Source organism: Callionymus lyra, chromosome 8 (assembly GCF_982586985.1).
Source record: "Callionymus lyra chromosome 8, fCalLyr1.hap1.1, whole genome shotgun sequence".
Taxonomy (NCBI): domain Eukaryota; kingdom Metazoa; phylum Chordata; class Actinopteri; order Syngnathiformes; family Callionymidae; genus Callionymus; species Callionymus lyra.
The window spans coordinates 23,440,107-23,460,106 of record NC_141825.1 but is presented as its reverse complement, the minus strand read 5'-3'; the positions used below and the strand labels follow the sequence as shown (position 1 = coordinate 23,460,106).

Genomic DNA, 20,000 nt, shown 5'->3' with positions numbered 1-20,000 from the left:
GCTCCTCACCCGACCTTCTCACCCGACCTCCTCACCCGAGCTCCTCACCCGACCTTCTCACCCAAGCTCCTCACCCGAGCTCCTCACCCGAGCTCCTCACCCGAGCTCCTCACCCGACCTTCTCACCCAAGCTCCTCACCCGAGCTCCTCACCCGACCTCCTCACCCGAGCTCCTCACCCGACCTTCTCACCCAAGCTCCTCACCCGAACTCCTCACCCGAGCTCCTCACCCGAGCTCCTCACCCGACCTTCTCACCCAAGCTCCTCACCCGACCTTCTCACCCAAGCTCCTCACCCGAGCTCCTCACCCGACCTCCTCACCCGAGCTCCTCACCCGACCTTCTCACCCAAGCTCCTCACCCGAGCTCCTCACCCGAGCTCCTCACCCGACCTCCTCACCCGACCTTCTCACCCAAGCTCCTCACCCGAGCTCCTCACCCGAGGTCCTTACCCGACCTTCTCACCCGAGCTCCTCACCCGAGCTCCTCACCCGAGCTCCTCACCCGAGCTCCTCACCTGAGCTCCTCACACGAGCTCCTCACCCGAGGTCCTTACCCGACCTTCTCACCCGAGCTCCTCACCCGAGCTCCTCACCCGAGCTCCTCACCCGAGCTCCTCACCCGAGCTCCTCACTCGCGCTCCTCACCCGAGGTCCTTACCCGAGCTCCTCACACGACCTCCTCACCCGAGCTCCTCACCCGACCTTCTCACCCGAGCTCCTCACCCGAGCTCCTCACCCGAGCTCCTCACCCGACCTTCTCACCCGAGCTCCTCACCCGAGCTCCTCACCCGACCTTCTCACCCGAGCTCCTCACCCAAGCTCCTCACCCGACCTTCTCACCCGAGCTCCTCACCAAAGCTCCTCACCCGACCTTCTCACTCGAGCTCCTCACCAAAGCTCCTCACCAAAGCTCCTCACCCGACCTTCTCACCAAAGCTCCTCACCAAAGCTCCTCACCAAAGCTCCTCACCAAAGCTCCTCACCCGACCTTCTCACCCGACCTCCTCACCCGAGCTCCTCACCCGACCTTCTCACCCGAGCTCCTCACCCGAGCTCCTCACCCGAGCTCCTCACCCGAGCTCCTCACCCAACCTTCTCACCCAAGCTCCTCACCCGAGCTCCTCACCCAACCTCCTCACCCGAGCTCCTCACCCGACCTTCTCACCCAAGCTCCTCACCCGACCTTCTCACCCAAGCTCCTCACCCGACCTTCTCACCCAAGCTCCTCACCCGAGCTCCTCACCCGACCTCCTCACCCGAGCTCCTCACCCGACCTTCTCACCCAAGCTCCTCACCCGAGCTCCTCACCCGAGCTCCTCACCCGACCTCCTCACCCGAGCTCCTCACCCGAGCTCCTCACCCGACCTCCTCACCCGACCTTCTCACCCAAGCTCCTCACCCGAGCTCCTCACCCGACCTCCTCACCCGAGCTCCTCACCCGACCTTCTCACCCAAGCTCCTCACCCGACCTCCTCACCTGAGCTCCTCACACGAGATCCTCACCCGAGGTCCTTACCCGACCTTCTCACCCGAGCTCCTCACCCGAGCTCCTCACCCGAGCTCCTCACTCGCGCTCCTCACCCGAGGTCCTTACCCGAGCTCCTCACACGACCTCCTCACCCGAGCTCCTCACCCGACCTTCTCACCCGAGCTCCTCACCCGAGCTCCTCACCCGACCTTCTCACCCGAGCTCCTCACCAAAGCTCCTCACCAAAGCTCCTCACCCGACCTTCTCACCAAAGCTCCTCACCCGACCTTCTCACCCGAGCTCCTCACCCGAGCTCCTCACCCGACCTTCTCACCCGAGCTCCTCACCAAAGCTCCTCACCCGACCTTCTCACTCGAGCTCCTCACCAAAGCTCCTCACCAAAGCTCCTCACCCGACCTTCTCACCAAAGCTCCTCACCAAAGCTCCTCACCAAAGCTCCTCACCAAAGCTCCTCACCCGACCTTCTCACCCGACCTCCTCACCCGAGCTCCTCACCCGACCTTCTCACCCAAGCTCCTCACCCGAGCTCCTCACCCGAGCTCCTCACCCGAGCTCCTCACCCGACCTTCTCACCCAAGCTCCTCACCCAAGCTCCTCACCCGAGCTCCTCACCCGACCTCCTCACCCGAGCTCCTCACCCGACCTTCTCACCCAAGCTCCTCACCCGAGCTCCTCACCCGAGCTCCTCACCGAGCTCCTCACCCGACCTTCTCACCCAAGCTCCTCACCCGACCTTCTCACCCAAACTCCTCACCCGAGCTCCTCACCCGACCTCCTCACCCGAGCTCCTCACCCGACCTTCTCACCCAAGCTCCTCACCCAAGCTCCTCACCCGAGCTCCTCACCCGAGCTCCTCACCCGACCTCCTCACCCGACCTTCTCACCCGAGCTCCTCACCCGACCTCCTCACCCGACCTTCTCACCCGAGCTCCTCACCAAAGCTCCTCACCCGACCTTCTCACTCGAGCTCCTCACCAAAGCTCCTCACCAAAGCTCCTCACCAAAGCTCCTCACCAAAGCTCCTCACCCGACCTTCTCACCCGACCTCCTCACCCAAGCTCCTCACCCGACCTTCTCACCCAAGCTCCTCACCCAAGCTCCTCACCCGAGCTCCTCACCCGAGCTCCTCACCCGAGCTCCTCACCCGACCTTCTCACCCAAGCTCCTCACCCGAGCTCCTCACCCAAGCTCCTCACCCGAGCTCCTCACCCGACCTTCTCACCCGAGCTCCTCACCCGACCTTCTCACCCAAGCTCCTCACCCGAGCTCCTCACCCGACCTCCTCACCCAAGCTCCTCATCCGACCTTCTCACCCAAGCTCCTCACCCAAGCTCCTCACCCGAGCTCCTCACCCGAGCTCCTCACCCGACCTCCTCACCCGACCTTCTCACCCAAGCTCCTCACCCGAGCTCCTCACCCGAGCTCCTCACCCGACCTCCTCACCCGAGCTCCTCACCCGACCTTCTCACCCAAGCTCCTCACCCGACCTCCTCACCTGAGCTCCTCACACGAGCTCCTCACCCGAGGTCCTTACCCGACCTTCTCACCCGAGCTCCTCACTCGCGCTCCTCACCCGAGGTCCTTACCCGACCTTCTCACCCGAGCTCCTCACACGACCTCCTCACCCGAGCTCCTCACCCGACCTTCTCACCCGAGCTCCTCACCCGAGCTCCTCACCCGAGCTCCTCACCCGAGCTCCTCACCCAACCTTCTCACCCGACCTTCTCACCCAAGCTCCTCCCCCGACCTTCTCACCCAAGCTCCTCACCCGAGCTCCTCACCCGACCTTCTCACCCGAGCTCCTCACCCGAGCTCCTCACCCGACCTTCTCACCCGAGCTCCTCACCAAAGCTCCTCAACAAAGCTCCTCACCCGACCTTCTCACCAAAGCTCCTCACCCGACCTTCTCACCCGAGCTCCTCACCCGAGCTCCTCACCCGACCTTCTCACCAAAGCTCCTCACCAAAGCTCCTCACCCGACCTCCTCACCTGAGCTCCTCACACGAGCTCCTCACCCGATCTCCTTACCCGACCTTCTCACCTGAGCTTCTCACCCACGATCCTCACTCGCGCTCCTCACCCGAGGTCCTTACCCGACCTTCTCACCCGAGCTCCTCACCCGAGCTCCTCACCCGACCTTCTCACCCAAGCTCCTCACCCAAGCTCCTCACCCGAGCTCCTCACCCGACCTCCTCACCCGAGCTCCTCACCCGACCTTCTAACCCAAGCTCCTCACCCGAGCTCCTCACCCGAGCTCCTCACCCGACCTTCTCACCCAAGCTCCTCACCCGACCTTCTCACCCAAGCTCCTCACCCGAGCTCCTCACCCGACCTCCTCACCCGAGCTCCTCACCCGACCTTCTCACCCAAGCTCCTCACCCAAGCTCCTCACCCGAGCTCCTCACCCGACCTCCTCACCCGACCTTCTCACCCGAGCTCCTCACCCAAGCTCCTCACCCGAGCTCCTCACCCGACCTCCTCACCCGAGCTCCTCACCCGACCTTCTCACCCAAGCTCCTCACCCGACCTCCTCACCTGAGCTCCTCACACGAGCTCCTCACCCGATCTCCTTACCCGACCTTCTCACCTGAGCTTCTCACCCACGATCCTCACTCGCGCTCCTCACCCGAGGTCCTTACCCGACCTTCTCACCCGAGCTCCTCACCCAACCTTCTCACCCGAGCTCCTCACCCGAGCTCCTCACCCGACCTCCTCACCCGAGCTCCTCACCCAACCTTCTCACCCGAGCTCCTCACCCGAGCTCCTCACCCGACCTCCTCACCCGAGGTCCTTACCCGACCTTCTCACCTGAGCTCCTCACCCACGCTCCTCACTCGCGCTCCTCACCCGAGCTCCTCACCCGAGCTCCTCACCCGAGGTCCTTACCCGACCTTCTTACCCGAGCTCCTCACCCGAACTCCTCACCCGACCTCCTCACCCGAGGTCCTTACCCGACCTTCTCACCTGAGCTCCTCACCCACGCACCTCACTCGCGCTCCTCACCCGAGGTCCTTACCCGACCTTCTCACCCGAGCTCCTCACCCAACCTTCTCACCCGAGCTCCTCACCCGAGCTCCTCACTCGCGCTCCTCACCCGACCTTCTCACCTGAGCTTCTCACCCACGATCCTCACTCGCGCTCCTCACCCGAGGTCCTTACCCGACCTTCTCACCCGAGCTCCTCACCCAACCTTCTCACCCGAGCTCCTCACCCGAGCTCCTCACCCGACCTCCTCACCCGAGCTCCTCACCCAACCTTCTCACCCGAGCTCCTCACCCGAGCTCCTCACCCGACCTCCTCACCCGAGGTCCTTACCCGACCTTCTCACCTGAGCTCCTCACCCACGCTCCTCACTCGCGCTCCTCACCCGAGCTCCTCACCCGAGCTCCTCACCCGAGGTCCTTACCCGACCTTCTTACCCGAGCTCCTCACCCGAACTCCTCACCCGACCTCCTCACCCGAGGTCCTTACCCGACCTTCTCACCTGAGCTCCTCACCCACGCTCCTCACTCGCGTTCCTCACCCGAGCTCCTCACCCAACCTTCTCACCCGAGCTCCTCACCCGAGCTCCTCACTCGCGCTCCTCACCCGACCTTCTCACCCGAGCTCCTCACACGACCTCCTCACCCGAGCTCCTCACCCGAGCTCCTCACCCGAGCTCCTCACCCGAGCTCCTCACCCGACCTTCTCACCCGAGCTCCTCACCCGAGCTCCTCACCCGACCTTCTCACCCGAGCTCCTCACCAAAGCTCCTCACCCGACCTTCTCACCAAAGCTCCTCACCCGACCTTCTCACCCGAGCTCCTCACCCGAGCTCCTCACCCGACCTTCTCACCCGAGTTCCTCACCAAAGCTCCTCACCCGACCTTCTCACTCGAGCTCCTCACCAAAGCTCCTCACCCGACCTTCTCACCAAAGCTCCTCACCCGACCTTCTCACCCGACCTCCTCACCCGAGCTCCTCACCCGAGCTCCTCACCAAAGCTCCTCACCTGCCAGTCTCAACTGCTTTTGTTGGTCTCAGACCCTGGACCTGGAGCGTCTCCTGCTGGGCCTGGAGCACCGCCTGCCGCAGCTGCTGGAGGATGTGGACCTGCTGGAGAAGGAGGACGACGGAGACCTGGTGGGAGCTCTGAGCCTGAAGGTGGTGGAGAACGAGCTGCTGGAGATCCAGCAAATGCTGCAGAAGCTCAACGTCACCACCAGGGGGAGCCAGCGCCTCGCGGACGAGACCAGGGAAGAGGTAGAGTTCAAGTGTGACGTAGTAGCTCTACTTGTAGCGGTGGAGGTTAAAGGTCAAAGGCGAGATGTGGATGTTAAAAAATGATCAAACTTTTGTCACTTTATTATGTATCAAGAAAATCTCGCATTTGAAGTTTTATTTCTTTATTATTAGAAAAAAAGGTGCTTTAATAAAAAAACAAAAATGTAAAAGAAAGAATGTGTTTCAATCAAACAAGAGGGAATTCTTGTTTTTAATTAAAGCTAGTTTTACATTTAAAAATTAAAAGACAAAATACGGTTTCAATAAAAATAAAGTGTTCAAACCCTTTGAAAATTGAAAATATTGTTTGGATGGAAGTTTCCTATATTTGATTGAAAATCTTTTTAAAATAATGATAATAATAATAACAATAATAAACATAATAACAATGATAATAATAATAATAATAACAATAATAATGATCATGATAATAATAATGATGATGATAATTCTAATAATAATAATAATTACGATAATAATAATGATAATGATAATAATGATAATGATAATAATAATAATAATAATAATAACAATAACAATAATAATAATAATGACAATATGAATAATAGTAATAATAACAATAATAACAATAATAATAATAATAATAATCGTATTAATAATAATAACAACAACAACAACAACAACAACAATAATAATAATAAAAAATAATAATAATAATCGTATTAATAATAACAACAACAACAACGACAAAAATAATAATAACACTAATAACAATGACACAAATAATAATAACAATAATAACAATAACAACAGTATTAACAATTATAATAACAATAATAATAACAATAATATTAATAATAACAATAATAAAAATAATAGCAATAATAGCAGCAATAACAATAATAATAACAACAATAATAATACAAATAATAATAATAATCTTATTAATAATAATAATAACAACAACAACGACAACAATAATAATAACAATAAAAATAGTAATAACAATAATAATAACAACAATAATAACAATAATAGTAATAATAACAATAATACAAATAATAACAATAATAGCAATAATAATAACAACAACAACAATAATAACAACAATAATAATAATAACAACAACAACAATGACAACAATAATAATAACAATAACAATAGTAATAACAATAATAATAACAATAATAACAATAATAGTAATAATAACAATAATACAAATAATAACAACAATAACAATAATAATAACAACAATAATAATAATAACAACAACAATAATAATAATAATAATAATAATAAAAACAATAATAATAATAACAACAATAATAATAATAATAACAATAATAATAATAATAACAACAATAATAATAATAATAACAAAAATAATAATAATAACAACAATAATAATAATAATAACAATAATAATAATAATAATAATAATAATAATAATAACAATAATAATAATAATAATAAAAACAATAATAATAACAACAATAATAATCATCATCTCTTAATACTCTCAGCTGCAGGTTCTCACTAATGGACTCAAAGGTCTGGAACAGTTCGACTCTCTGGGTCTAGTGAGTCGACAGATGGACAACAAGAGGCTGAAGAGAGACTTGGATCAGTGCAGAGAACAACATCAACCTCCCTCCCCCTCACCTGCTGCAGGTAACACACCTGTGACTGCTGTCACGACACACACCTGTGACTGCTGTCACGACACACACCTGTGACTGCTGCAGGTAACACACCTGTGACTGCTGTCACGACACACACCTGTGACTGCTGCAGGTAACACACCTGTGACTGCTGTCACGACACACACCTGTGACTCTTGTCACGACACACACCTGTGAGTCCTGTCACGACACACACCTGTGACTCTTGTCACGACACACACCTGTGAGTCCTGTCACGACACACACCTGTGACTCTTGTCACGACACACACCTGTGACTCCTGTCACGACACACACCTGTGACTGCTGTCACGACACACACCTGTGACTCTTGTCACGACACACACCTGTGACTCTTGTCACGACACACACCTGTGACTCCTGTCACGACACACACCTGTGACTGCTGTCACGACACACACCTGTGACTCCTGTCACGACACACACCTGTGACTGCTGTCACGACACACACCTGTGAGTCCTGTCACGACACACACCTGTGACTCCTGTCATGACACACACCTGTGACTCCTGTCACAACACACACCTGTGAGTCCTGTCACGACACACACCTGTGAGTCCTGTCACGACACACACCTGTGAGTCCTGTCCCGACACACACCTGTGACTCCTGTCATGACACACACCTGTGACTCCTGTCACAACACACACCTGTGAGTCCTGTCACGACACACACCTGTGAGTCCTGTCACGACACACACCTGTGAGTCCTGTCACGACACACACCTGTGAGTCCTGTCATGACACACACCTGTGACTCCTGTCATGACACACACCTGTGACTCCTGTCACAACACACACCTGTGAGTCCTGTCACGACACACACCTGTGAGTCCTGTCACGACACACACCTGTGAGTCCTGTCACGACACACACCTGTGAGTCCTGTCACGACACACACCTGTGACTGCTGTCACGACACACACCTGTGAGTCCTGTCACGACACACACCTGTGACTGCTGTCACGACACACACCTGTGACTGCTGTCACGACACACACCTGTGACTGCTGTCACGACACACACCTGTGAGTCCTGTCATGACACACACCTGTGACTCCTATCATGACACACACCTGTGAGTCACGACACACACCTGTGACTCCTGTCATGAGAGACACATGTGTGTGTGTGAATGTTTGTGCCTTCATGTTTGTGTGCGTGTGCGTGTGCGTGTGCGTGTGCGTGTGCGTGTGCGTGTGTGTGTGTGTGTGTGTATGTGTGTGTGTGTGTGTGTGCATGTGTGTATATATGTGTGCGTGAATGTTTGTGCCTTTATGTCTGTATGTGTGTGCCTGTGTGTTTGTGTGTATGTGTGTGTATATGTGTGTATATATTTGTGTGTGTGTGTGTGAAAGTGTGTGTATGTCAGTATGTGTGTTTATATATGTGTGTGAAGGTGTTTGTCTTTATGTATGTTTGTGTGCATGTCTGAATGTTTGTGCCTGTATGTTTGTGTGTGTGTGTGTGTGTGGGGGGGGGGTGTCTGTGTGTGTCTGCGTGTGTGTGTGTATGTGTGTGTGTGTGTATATGAGATAAACGGGATCATTATGTGAGTAAAAGTGTGTAACAAAGAATTATTCAGACACGAATAAAAACATATTTGAAAGAATAAAAGAAACACAATCAGTCAAACGATGACAACACGACACAAAGGTGAGAAGTGTTGATGTCATATTTGTGAGTCAACGAGTGAAATGAACGAACGTGAAAATGAAAGTGTTGAACCTTCAACTCTTCTCTCAGTCACTTGTCCTCACGGACGCTTCCTCAACGTCTCCGGCGCTCGGATCAACACGGCGGGCGAGTACCCCGGGGCCTACAAGCTGGGGGCCTGGGGCCGAGACCCGCGCCCGGAGCCGGGTCAGGAGGGCTGGTACTGGCTGGTCCCGCTCACCTCCAACAGATACGCCAACTACGTGCGGCGCTACACCAGCCTGAGCTCCCTGATGGTCGGGGTCAGCATCCCTGGTGAGCGACTCTCCTCTGACCCCTGACCTCTGACCCCTGACCTCCGCCACCTTCTGCAGGGAACGTCCAGATCCACGCCTCCAACCCGACCACCAACACCATCCAGGGTTCGAACGTGGTTCTGTTCGCCGGGTCGCTTTATTACAACTGTTACAACCAGCCCTCGGTCTGCAGATTCAAACTCGCAACCAGAGAGATCTCTACGGTCCAGCTGCCGGAGGGCACCAGGTGTGTGTCCGTGTGTGTGTGTGTCTGTGTGTGTGTGGCTCTGTGTGTGTGTGTGTTTCTGTGTGTGTGTTTCTGTGTGTGTGTCTGTCTGTCTGTCTGTCTGTCTGTCTGTGTGTGTGTGTGTGTGTTTCTGTGTGTGTGTGGCTCTGTGTGTGTGTGTTTCTGTGTGTGTGTGGCTCTGTGTGTGTGTGTTTCTGTGTGTGTGTGTCTGTGTGTGTGTGTGTGTTTCTGTGTGTGTGTGTCTGTGTGTGTGTGTGTGTGTGTGTGTGTGTGTGTGTGTTTCTGTGTGTGTGTGGCTCTGTGTGTGTGTTTCTGTGTGTGTGTGTCTGTGTGTGTGTGTCTGTGTGGGTGTGTGTGTGTGTGTGTGTGTGTGTGTGGCTCTGTGTGTGTGTCTGTGTGTGTGTGTGTGTACGTGTGTGTGGGTGTGTGTGTGTGTGTGTCTCTGTGTGTGTCTGTGTGTCTCTGTTTGTGTGTGTTTCTCCATTTGTGTGTGTGCGTGTGTATGTGTGTGTTTCTGTGTATGTGTGTGTTTCTCCGTCTGCGTGTGTGTCTCTGTGTGTATGTGTGTCTCTGTTTGTTTGTGTGTGTCTCTGTGTGCCTATGTGTCTTTGTGTGTGTTTCTCTATGTCTGTGTCTCTGTGTGCTTATGTGTGTGTGCGTGTCTGTGTGCGTGTGCGTGTGTGTGTCTCTGTGTGCCAATGTGTCTCTGTGTGTGTGTGTGTGTCTCACTGTATGTCTGTGTGTGCGTGTCTCTGTGGGCCTTTGTGTCTTTCTGTGTCTCTGTATGTGTGTCTCTGTGCTGCGTCTCTGTGTGTGTGTGTGTCTCTGTGTGTGTGTATGTTTCTCTGTGTGTGTGTATGTTTCTCTGTGTGTGTGTCTGTGTGTGTGTGTCGCTGTGTGTGTGTGTGTGTGTCTCTGTGTGCGTGTGTCTGTGTGTGTGTGTGTGTGTCTGTGTGTGTGTGTGTCTGTGTGTGTGTGTGTGTGTACGTGTGTGTGTGTGTGTCTCTGTGTGTGTCTGTGTGTCTCTGTTTGTGTGTGTCTCTGTGTGCCTATGCGTCTGTGTGTTTGTGTCTCTGTTTGTGTGTTTGTGTCTCTGTGTGTGTTTCTCCATTTGTGTGTGTGCGTGTGTATGTGTGTGTTTCTCCGTCTGTGTGTGTGTCTCTATGTCTGTGTGTATGTCTGTTTCTTTATATGTGTCTGTGTGTGTGTGTGTGTCTCTGTGTGTGTGTACGTGTGTGTGTGTCGCTGTGTGTGTGTGTGTCTCTGTGTGCGTGTGTGTGTGTGTCACTGTGTGTGTATTTCTTTCTGTGTGTCTCTATGTCTGTGTGTATGTCTGTTTCTTTACATGTGTCTGTGAGTGTGTGTGTTGTTCTGTGTGTGATGTTGTGAGTCGTTCTCCTGCAGGTTCAACTCCAAAGGAAACTTCTGTCACCTGGAGGAGTGCTACACCTACACGGACCTGGATCTGTCCACGGACGAGTCGGGGGTCTGGGTGGTCTACACGTCCACGCAGCACTTCGGCAACATCGTCCTGTCCAGGGTGGAGGCGAGCGACCCGCCCGTCCTGGGCCGCACCTGGGTCACCTCGGTCTACAAGCAGAGCGTGACCAACACCTTCGTGGCGTGCGGCGTCCTCTACGCCACGCGCTTCGTGGACAAGGCCACGGAGGAGATCTTCTACTCGCTGGACACCAGCACCGGCGTGGAGACGTTCGACGTCGGCATCTTCATCCAGAAGACGTCCACCAACATCAACTCCCTCAACTACAGTCCCGTGGACCGCACGCTGTACGCCTACTGCGACGCCAACATGGTCGCCTACAGGGTTCTGTTCGAGAGCGACGGGATGGTCGACCTCGACGCCTACAGCTGGTACTGAGACGAGGCGCCGAGATGTTCGAAAATCAATACATTTAAATATAATTTCAACAATAATGAATCCATACTCACAGTTGTTTGGCTTTAATAATGTTTTCTCATGTTTCTGTCATGGTTTATATTTGAATAAAGTCTAAAGTAAAATATATTTTTTATTGTCAATTCACATGTAAATATTCAGGCTTTCATGTTTGTGTTGCAATTAAACATCCAGCCACTAGATGGCAGCAGTCATTTTGTCCTCCGCAGCCTAAAGAACGAAGAAATCCTGCGAAATCCGGGCGATGACTGAGGACGAGAGGATACAGTGACTCCAGCAGATTTTAAAGCTGAGGTTTGGACATATTTTGGTTTGAAAACAAATGAAAGCAGTTACAACTTCGTCAAGAGTCATGTGGTCTGTAAATACTACAACACCAGAGTCAAGTACTGGACAATACTACACATATATACTTGTTACTACACTAGCAAAACACCAGAGTCAAGTACTGGACAATACTACACATATATACTTGTTACTACACTACCAAAACACCAGAGTCAAGTACTGGACAATACTACACATATATACTTGTTACCACACTACCACAAAACCAGAGTCAAGTACTCGACAATACTACACATATATACTTGTTACTACACTACCAAAACACCAGAGTCAAGTACTCGACAATACTACACATATATACTTGTTACCACACTACCACAACACCAGAGTCAAGTACTCGACAATACTACACATTTATACTTGGTACTACAGTATCACAACACCAGAGTCAAGTACTCAACAATACTACACATATATTATTGTTAGTACACTATCACAACACCAGAGTAAAGTACTCAACAATACTACACATATATACTTGTTACAACAGTATCACAACACCAGAGTCAAGTACTGGACAATACTACACATATATACTTGTTACTACACTACCAAAACACCAGAGTCAAGTACTGGACAATACTACACATATATTCTTGTTACCACACTACCACAACACCAGAGTCAAGTACTCGACAATACTACACATTTATACTTGTTACTACAGTATCACAACACCAGAGTCAAGTACTGGACAATACTACACATATATACTTGTTACTACACTATCACAACACCAGAGTCAAGTACTGGACAATACTACACATATATACTTGTTACCACACTACCACAACACCAGAGTCAAGTACTCGACAATACTACACATTTATACTTGTTACTACAGTATCACAAAACCAGAGTCAAGTACTCAACAATACTACACATATATACTTGTTACAACAGTATCACAACACCAGAGTCAATTACTGGACAATACTACACATATATACTTGTTACTACACTATCACAACACCAGAGTCAAGTACTGGACAATACTACACATATATACTTGTTACTACAGTATCACAACACCAGAGTCAAGTACTCGACAATACTACACATATATACTTGTTACTACACTATCACAACACCAGAGTCAAGTACTGGACAATACTACACATATATACTTGTTACTACAGTATCACAACACCAGAGTCAAGTACTCAACAATACACATATATATTCCTACAGTATCACAATAAATTCTATTGTTAAACTCATCGTTTCGCTGGATTCATGTAAATACACAAATGAGATTTAGGTTCACAAATAAAAAAGATAAAAGTCATTTAAAGTCGTGAAATAAAAGAGCGAAAATAAAAATAGTCTCACAATGTTATGAAATGTTTGATAAAACTTTTGCGTCAGTTTGAAAAAACTTCAATATAGATTTTAACAAAGTGTTCGTAGGATGAACAACACGTAGTTGTAGTTTCTCATCACAAGAACGGATCTGTCGCCGGGTAGATTCCCTATGGAAGTATATATCAGTGCCATCACAGTATTTGATAGTTAATACTGAAACTTTAATCATTGAAAAAAACTTACAACAGCATTTAAATACAATAAATGTAATGTAATTAATTAAAACATATATTTAAATAATTGAATTAAATATACTTTATATATATTAAATATTAAATATGTTCGTTTTTATTGTATATTTTTTAAATTAAATATTTATAAAATGAATTTAACACAAGGTGTTTGATATTCTGATTCCAATAATTCAAAAAATAAATATTCTAAATCCAATATATTTTTTAACTCATATGTGTTTAAATTCAATACAAAAACATACAAAAGTGCCTCCAGTTCTCTGTCAACATCTGAGACGTTGAATCTGATCGTTCAATCTTGTTATAATATATATTTTATACTCTGATCCTCTGAGCTTTATAATATATATGTAATATTCTGATGGACTGAGCTTTATAATATATATGTAATATTCTGATGTTCTGAGCATTATAATATATATGTAATATTCTGATGTTCAGAGCTTTATAATATATATGTAATATTCTGATGCTCTGAGCGTTATAATATATATGTAATATTCTGATGTTCTGAGCTTTATAATATATATGTAATATTCTGATGCTCTGAGCTTTATAATATATATGTAATATTCTGATGGTCTGAGCGTTATAATATATATGTAATATTCTGATGCTCTGAGCTTTATAATATATATGTAATATTCTGATGTTCTGAGCTTTATAATATATATGTAATATTCTGATGCTCTGAGCTTTATAATATATATGTAATATTCTGATGCTCTGAGCTTTATAATATATATGTAATATTCTGATGCTCTGAGCGTTATAATATATATATAATATTCTGATGCTCTGAGCTTTATAATGTATATGTAATATTCTGATGCTCTGAGTGTTATAATATATATGTAATATTCTGATGCTCTGAGCGTTATAATATATATGTAATATTCTGATGCTCTGAGCGTTATAATATATATGTAATATTCTGATGCTCTGAGCGTTATAATATATATGTAATATTCTGATGCTCTGAGCGTTATAATATATATGTAATATTCTGATGCTCTGAGCTTTATAATATATATGTAATATTCTGATGCTCTGAGCGTTATAATATATATGTAATATTCTGATGCTCTGAGCTTTATAATGTATATGTAATATTCTGATGGTCCGAGCGTTATAATATATATGTAATATTCTGATGGTCCGAGGGTTATAAAATATATGTAATATTCTGATGCTCTGAGCTTTATAATATATATGTAATATTCTGATGCTCTGAGCTTTATAATATATATGTAATATTCTGATGGTCTGAGCGTTATAATATACAGTTTATGTAATATTCTGATGGACTGAGCTTTATAATATATACAGTATGTAATATTCTGACGCTCTGAGCGTTATAATATATATGTAATACTCTGATGCTCTGAGCTTTATAATATATATGTAATATTCTGATGCTCTCAGCGTTATAATATATATGTAATATTCTGATGCTCTGAGCTTTATAATATATATGTAATATCCTGAAGGTCTGAGCGTTATAATATATATGTAATATTCTGATGGTCTGAGCGTTATAATATACAGTTTATGTAATATTCTGATGGACTGAGCTTTATAATATATACAGTATGTAATATTCTGATGCTCTGAGCGTTATAATATATACGTAATATTCTGATGCTCTGAGCGTTATAATATATATGTAATATTTTGATGCTCTGAGCGTTATAATATATATGTAATATTCTGATGCTCTGAGCGTTATAATATATATGTAATATTCTGATGCTCTGAGCGTTATAATATATATGTAATATTTTGATGCGGTCGCGGCTCAAGAAGCAGACGCTGCTGCAACACGAAGTCTTTATTAGTCACCGGTACAACAGACGGAAGGAACTTTACATCTGCACGTCTAGAGTGAACACGAGAAGCTCGTCGGTGAAAACTCACAATATGGAACCTCAAGAGAAATAAAAACAACTTATTGCTCAAATACAAACCGTCATGGCAGTCAGGGGGGGGGGGGGGGACCAGGGGGGCAGGGGGTCATCAGATGTAGGGTTAGGAGGCAGTAAAATATGTTGCAACGAGGTTTCGGGGACACACCTCCACCTCGGAGACACATGTGCAAACTAGAGTGGGGGGGGGGGGGGTGTTGTTGCAGGTCAACGATACAGCACTTCAGGAGAGGGACGATACATTCAGGAGCCCCCAAAGTGGTTTGGGTGGAAAGAAAAGTCCAACCGTAGACCCACGTTTGTTCGTGGCACGTCTGGACCTGGACTGTGTCGGCACGTCCCAGGAAATCTCATAATTTTATTATATAGATTTTTTAATGTATGTTTTTTCTTTTAATATTTATCCTCTTCTTTCGTCGGCCCCTCCCCCACAGTCCCAGGTCCTGACGTTGCCCCTTCAAAACTGAATTTAGTTCTAACAGAAACAATCCGAAGTCCAGTTGTCAAGAATCAAAGTATTGATCTCGGTGGCGCCCCCTGGTGCCTAAAAACCCGAAATTATTTTTTTTTTAAAAAGCTGATAGCCCTTCAGGGTGGGTGGTGTCGGCCTGAGGGAGTCCGGGCACCGCATATTTTTTAGGGGAAGGGGTTTTGTATTTCTTTTAGGGTGTTTTGGGGGTTTCCCTACATTCTGAGCTTGGCGCCCAAATGGCTCCAAAAAAGCCCGGACCCCTACAGGCTGACCAGGGTCACGACAACGTTTTGAAAAGTAAAAGCAATTTTTGAAGAGGTGAGACGTTTTTCCGACACAAGGGGGCGCCAGAATAGTCCAGAATTGAGGCAGCAGCAGCGGACGGGCTAACGTTCTAACAACACTCATGTATCAACACACAATGAAACACAATGATGATCTACGCACTTTGGTCCCTTGCATCAACCAGCCCACGCGGTTTCGAGTGTGTGTCTGTGTGTGTATGTGTGTGTGTGTGTGTGTGTGTTTAGCTTTGGTACATCGACTGAAGAAGGGCTGGATGAAGTGAGGGAGTTGAGCCGACACAAGAGAGCAAAACCCGGGTCCTGCCTCGACCCCTCTGGTCTGGTTTGGTTTTGGATCAGAGCTTGATTGTCGCATTTAGAGACCACGAGAAGTCGATCCTGGCGCCGAACCTGAACCACGGTCTCTCTGTGAGGAGGCGCTAGTGAAGACGCTAAGGCGGTCTTGCTAGGCCGGACTACGCTACACTTTGCATGCATTCACAAGGATTAGCCTACGGTTATGGAATCAGAGCCAAAAAACATTTAAAGCTTTCGACGACGTCCCACGCTAGTGAGCTTCTTCAGGGCAACACAAGGAAGTGACCTTGTGCAACAGATGTTCAGCCCCCCGCGGTCATTATGGCCCTCAGTGAAGGTCTAACTGGTGCGTCAAATGATGTCAAATACTGTTTTTCAGTTGCTCACCAACGTCTGCTTTAAGAAAGAAGAAGTGGTTGTGGTGGACCTCGAAGGTGGTTCACTATCGGGGTCATGAAACAATTCTTGGATCACAATCGTGCAGATAAACAAGCCCACGGAAGGAAACGAAGACGAGGTCCAGACCAAAACCTAACATCCATGCATGCGATGAACATCGAGCTCCAGGCAGCGAAGAACAGAGGAACTGGCAACTCCCTCATGACCACAAAAGTACTGGCATACGCTGACGATACGATGGTTTACATTAACAAAAAGTTTAGCTTCAAAATTAGCTCCTTAGCTAAGCGCCTTAAATATCTATGATCTATAGCTCTACGAGTGAAGCGTGCAGTGTGTTCCAGTGCCGCTGGTTCAATTCTGGACGCTGGAGATTCTGAGAGAACATCCCGAACAGGACGAGAACGGCACCCCCTCTGGACCCCCTTACGAATCCTTAATCACAGCAACGACAGCAGCATGTGTTTCAATTTTTGCCCAGTGGTTTGTTGTCCTTTGTTTGGGGAGGGACGGGGGAGAGGGACGGGGTCGGGGTACAGGGGGGGCGAGGGACGGGGTACAGAGGGTACAGGGGGGGGGAAGAGAGACCAAAGAACAAGGAGACACTTAGCAAACACAAGTCAGACACTATTAGAAGTAAGTCTAGATCTTTAAGTGCTGGGTAACTGGGGCGCCTTGAAGGTGAATATACGAGGGTCCGGGGGGAGTTAGTAGCAATACATGTGGTATTTTACACTGGAGGAGGGGAGGGCATGGCAGATGGAGGGTTGGGGGGCGAGAGTAGAGAGAGAGTCGTCTCTCCGTCTCCCCCCTTCCTCCCTCCTCCCCTCTTCACTTTCGCTCTTCAACAGGACACCTCCATGGTGTGGGCGACGGCGCCGACCCCCTCGGTGCTGTCGGAGTGGGTGCAGGCCCGCGAGCGGGACCCTTCCGTGGAGCTGGCACTGGTCAGGGAGGCGGTCCTGGAGCGCGCCAGGCGGGTCATGCTGGCGGAGGGCACTGAGGAAGGGGAGCAGAAGGGGAGGTGGGGGGTGGGGAGGACAACAACCGTTTAGTGTCGTGGCGTCGGCGAGCGAGAAGGTTCGAGGGGAGAACATGCTCATGAAGGAACATCTGCCGGTGAGAGATTAGCAGGTGGAGCAAACCAAAAGTTGGTGAATTGGAAAATTAGCTCCTGATGTCATTTTAGTGAGTTCCGCATACAGGGTGTTGGCCAACCTGATCTGGCTCGCTGCGCAATCCAACTTCTTTAGACTTTCAATTATTACGTAAAGCTCGCAAGTCATTTTTCGGACCATAGGGCGCAAAATTAATCAACGGGTGTATTTAAATACATATGTTGCACTGGATTATGAAGCGCATTTTGTTCTACTGCATAACTGTTAGCCTTGACTGATAGCCGCGCTTCAGCTTCGTAGCATTACCCCAGCAGGCTCCTGACTACCCTAAGTCCTGTGGTGCGACGGAGCATAGCAAAGTAATACAACGAAGTCTGGCGGAGTCTTAAGCCCTATTCGCACGGGATAAGTATTACCTGGGGACCTCTGGTAATTTGATAAAATTGCGGAGAATGTCAGAGTTTTAATCCCGTGTGAATGCGCCATGTCTGTGATTTGTAATGTAATAATTCCGCCGCGAATGACCTTCTGTAATTCATCGAACACAGACGTCGGTTGATAATACTGTAACGGACTTCTAGGCACTCGCCATTGTGTTAATATTTACTTTCATAATGTTTATTTTCATAACAAACAATTTGTTTGTTGATCAATAAAGTTTTTTACCTTACTTCTGTTGTTTTATTTTGAAGAGGTTGAAAAGGAAGTAGATCGAGTTTCGTTGTTGTTGGGGGGTGTGTTCCACATGACGAAAGTAAAGAAGACATGCGCGCTGCACGGCTACAAACTAAGTTCCAGCCTCGTTGTTTCCCACACGAATACACTCGGTTACACTAATGTAACAGACTGTGTCTCTTCTGTAAGAATTATGTTGGGGCAAATGTATGTGCAGGGCAGCGCTCTCGCTGTTGCACGAGTTGAGAAACAACAGAAAATAAACGGTTGTCCACTTTATCTTCTCTCAACGAAGAAAGCTTAGTTACACTAACTTTCTTTTTCAGTAATTTCGCTTCTTTTTACATCTGTATCTCTTGGTAATGTTGGTAAAAATGACTATTACTAGTGTTAAAGGTCAGTAAGCACAACCAGTAGTGAGTCTGGAAAATCTGGTTTGAACGACAAAGACTATCGACCAGTCATACAGTCGTGTGGTCAAGGAGGTCCAGTTAGCCGGGGAGTGACACATTGTAGTCCATGTGGCGAGTCCAAAACTGGTCTATCATGACTGTTTGAAAGGTAAACAAATCTCACAGTGAAGCCACTTGGAGTGATGTCATCAATAGGGGACGTATGTTCTGGACCTACACTGTTGCTCTGACGGCAGCAGCGATACCTGAGCTTGTTCTGTTCTGAACCTCGCTCCAGAACCGGTACTGAGGCGCCTAATGTGTTCAAGGCGCTAACAGTGGCGACGCCAGCGGAAGGTCAACATGCAATGACGGATACTGGAGATGCGATGATGGTGGGGGGGTGGGGGGGGGGGATGACAGCAGGAGTCCAAAAATCATGTTTTTCCGCTCAAGGAAAAATCATTTGGTCACAGAATCAAAAAACAAGCAGAAACAGAAAGGACAGCCAGTAGTTGACGGCCGCGGCCGCCGTGTTGCTAACAGTGAAATCAAAAACCATTCAGAGGAGGTCAGAGGTGAATGGGAGAGGAGGAAGTACCTGGCCCTCCACTCAACCTCCGATCCTTCACATACGCGACTGAGAGAACGAGGGAGACAGAGGGAACGTTAATGCACCTGAACATCGCTTGCTTTCGGCTCAATCGTACTCACTGTAGCCCATGCCCTGCAGGAAGTACTTGAAGGCTTCGGTCAGTTTCCCCGGCTGTCGAGAGAATCATTGGAAGTCAGTGTTTTGAGAGGGGGGGGGGGGGGGGTGAGAGGGGAGAGGGGGGTGTACCTGGGTCAGCTGGGGGAGTCCGCCAGAGTCGGCCATCTGTGGTGAGACGACACATCAGTCAGGACATACACTCTTTATTTACCTGAAGTGTGGGCCGTACCTTCAGGAAGGTGGTGTTGGTCGGGTCCAGTTTGGA

At 48.1% G+C, this 20,000-nt stretch overlaps 2 protein-coding genes across 7 annotated transcripts in view; one reads left to right on the top strand and one right to left on the bottom strand.

The window, feature by feature from the left end:
* LOC148074295 (olfactomedin-4-like) overlaps positions 1 to 11,641 on the top strand; it is a 15,436-nt gene extending 3,795 nt beyond the window's left edge. Inside the window, exons 3-7 of the mRNA XM_087798162.1 lie at positions 5,514 to 5,732; positions 7,238 to 7,385; positions 9,163 to 9,387; positions 9,447 to 9,615; positions 11,020 to 11,641. Coding sequence (XP_087654288.1) covers positions 5,514 to 5,732; positions 7,238 to 7,385; positions 9,163 to 9,387; positions 9,447 to 9,615; positions 11,020 to 11,494 — 1,236 coding nt within the window. The 3' untranslated portion in view covers positions 11,495 to 11,641. The remainder of the gene's footprint in view (positions 1 to 5,513; positions 5,733 to 7,237; positions 7,386 to 9,162; positions 9,388 to 9,446; positions 9,616 to 11,019) is intronic.
* A 5,948-nt stretch (positions 11,642 to 17,589) lies between these two features.
* ndrg4 (NDRG family member 4) overlaps positions 17,590 to 20,000 on the bottom strand; it is a 38,980-nt gene continuing 36,569 nt past the window's right edge. For 4 of the 6 annotated variants that reach the window (XM_087798164.1, XM_087798165.1, XM_087798166.1 and 1 more), the window contains 5 exons: positions 19,965 to 20,000; positions 19,865 to 19,900; positions 19,738 to 19,789; positions 19,625 to 19,663; positions 17,590 to 17,837 (listed from right to left, as the gene is read on the bottom strand). The exon at positions 19,965 to 20,000 is cut by the window's right edge and continues 12 nt beyond it. In XM_087798164.1, coding sequence (XP_087654290.1) covers positions 17,683 to 17,837; positions 19,625 to 19,663; positions 19,738 to 19,789; positions 19,865 to 19,900; positions 19,965 to 20,000 — 318 coding nt within the window. In that variant the 3' untranslated portion in view covers positions 17,590 to 17,682. The remainder of the gene's footprint in view (positions 17,838 to 19,624; positions 19,664 to 19,737; positions 19,790 to 19,864; positions 19,901 to 19,964) is intronic. The other 2 variants (XM_087798167.1, XM_087798169.1) reach the window with 1 other exon arrangement.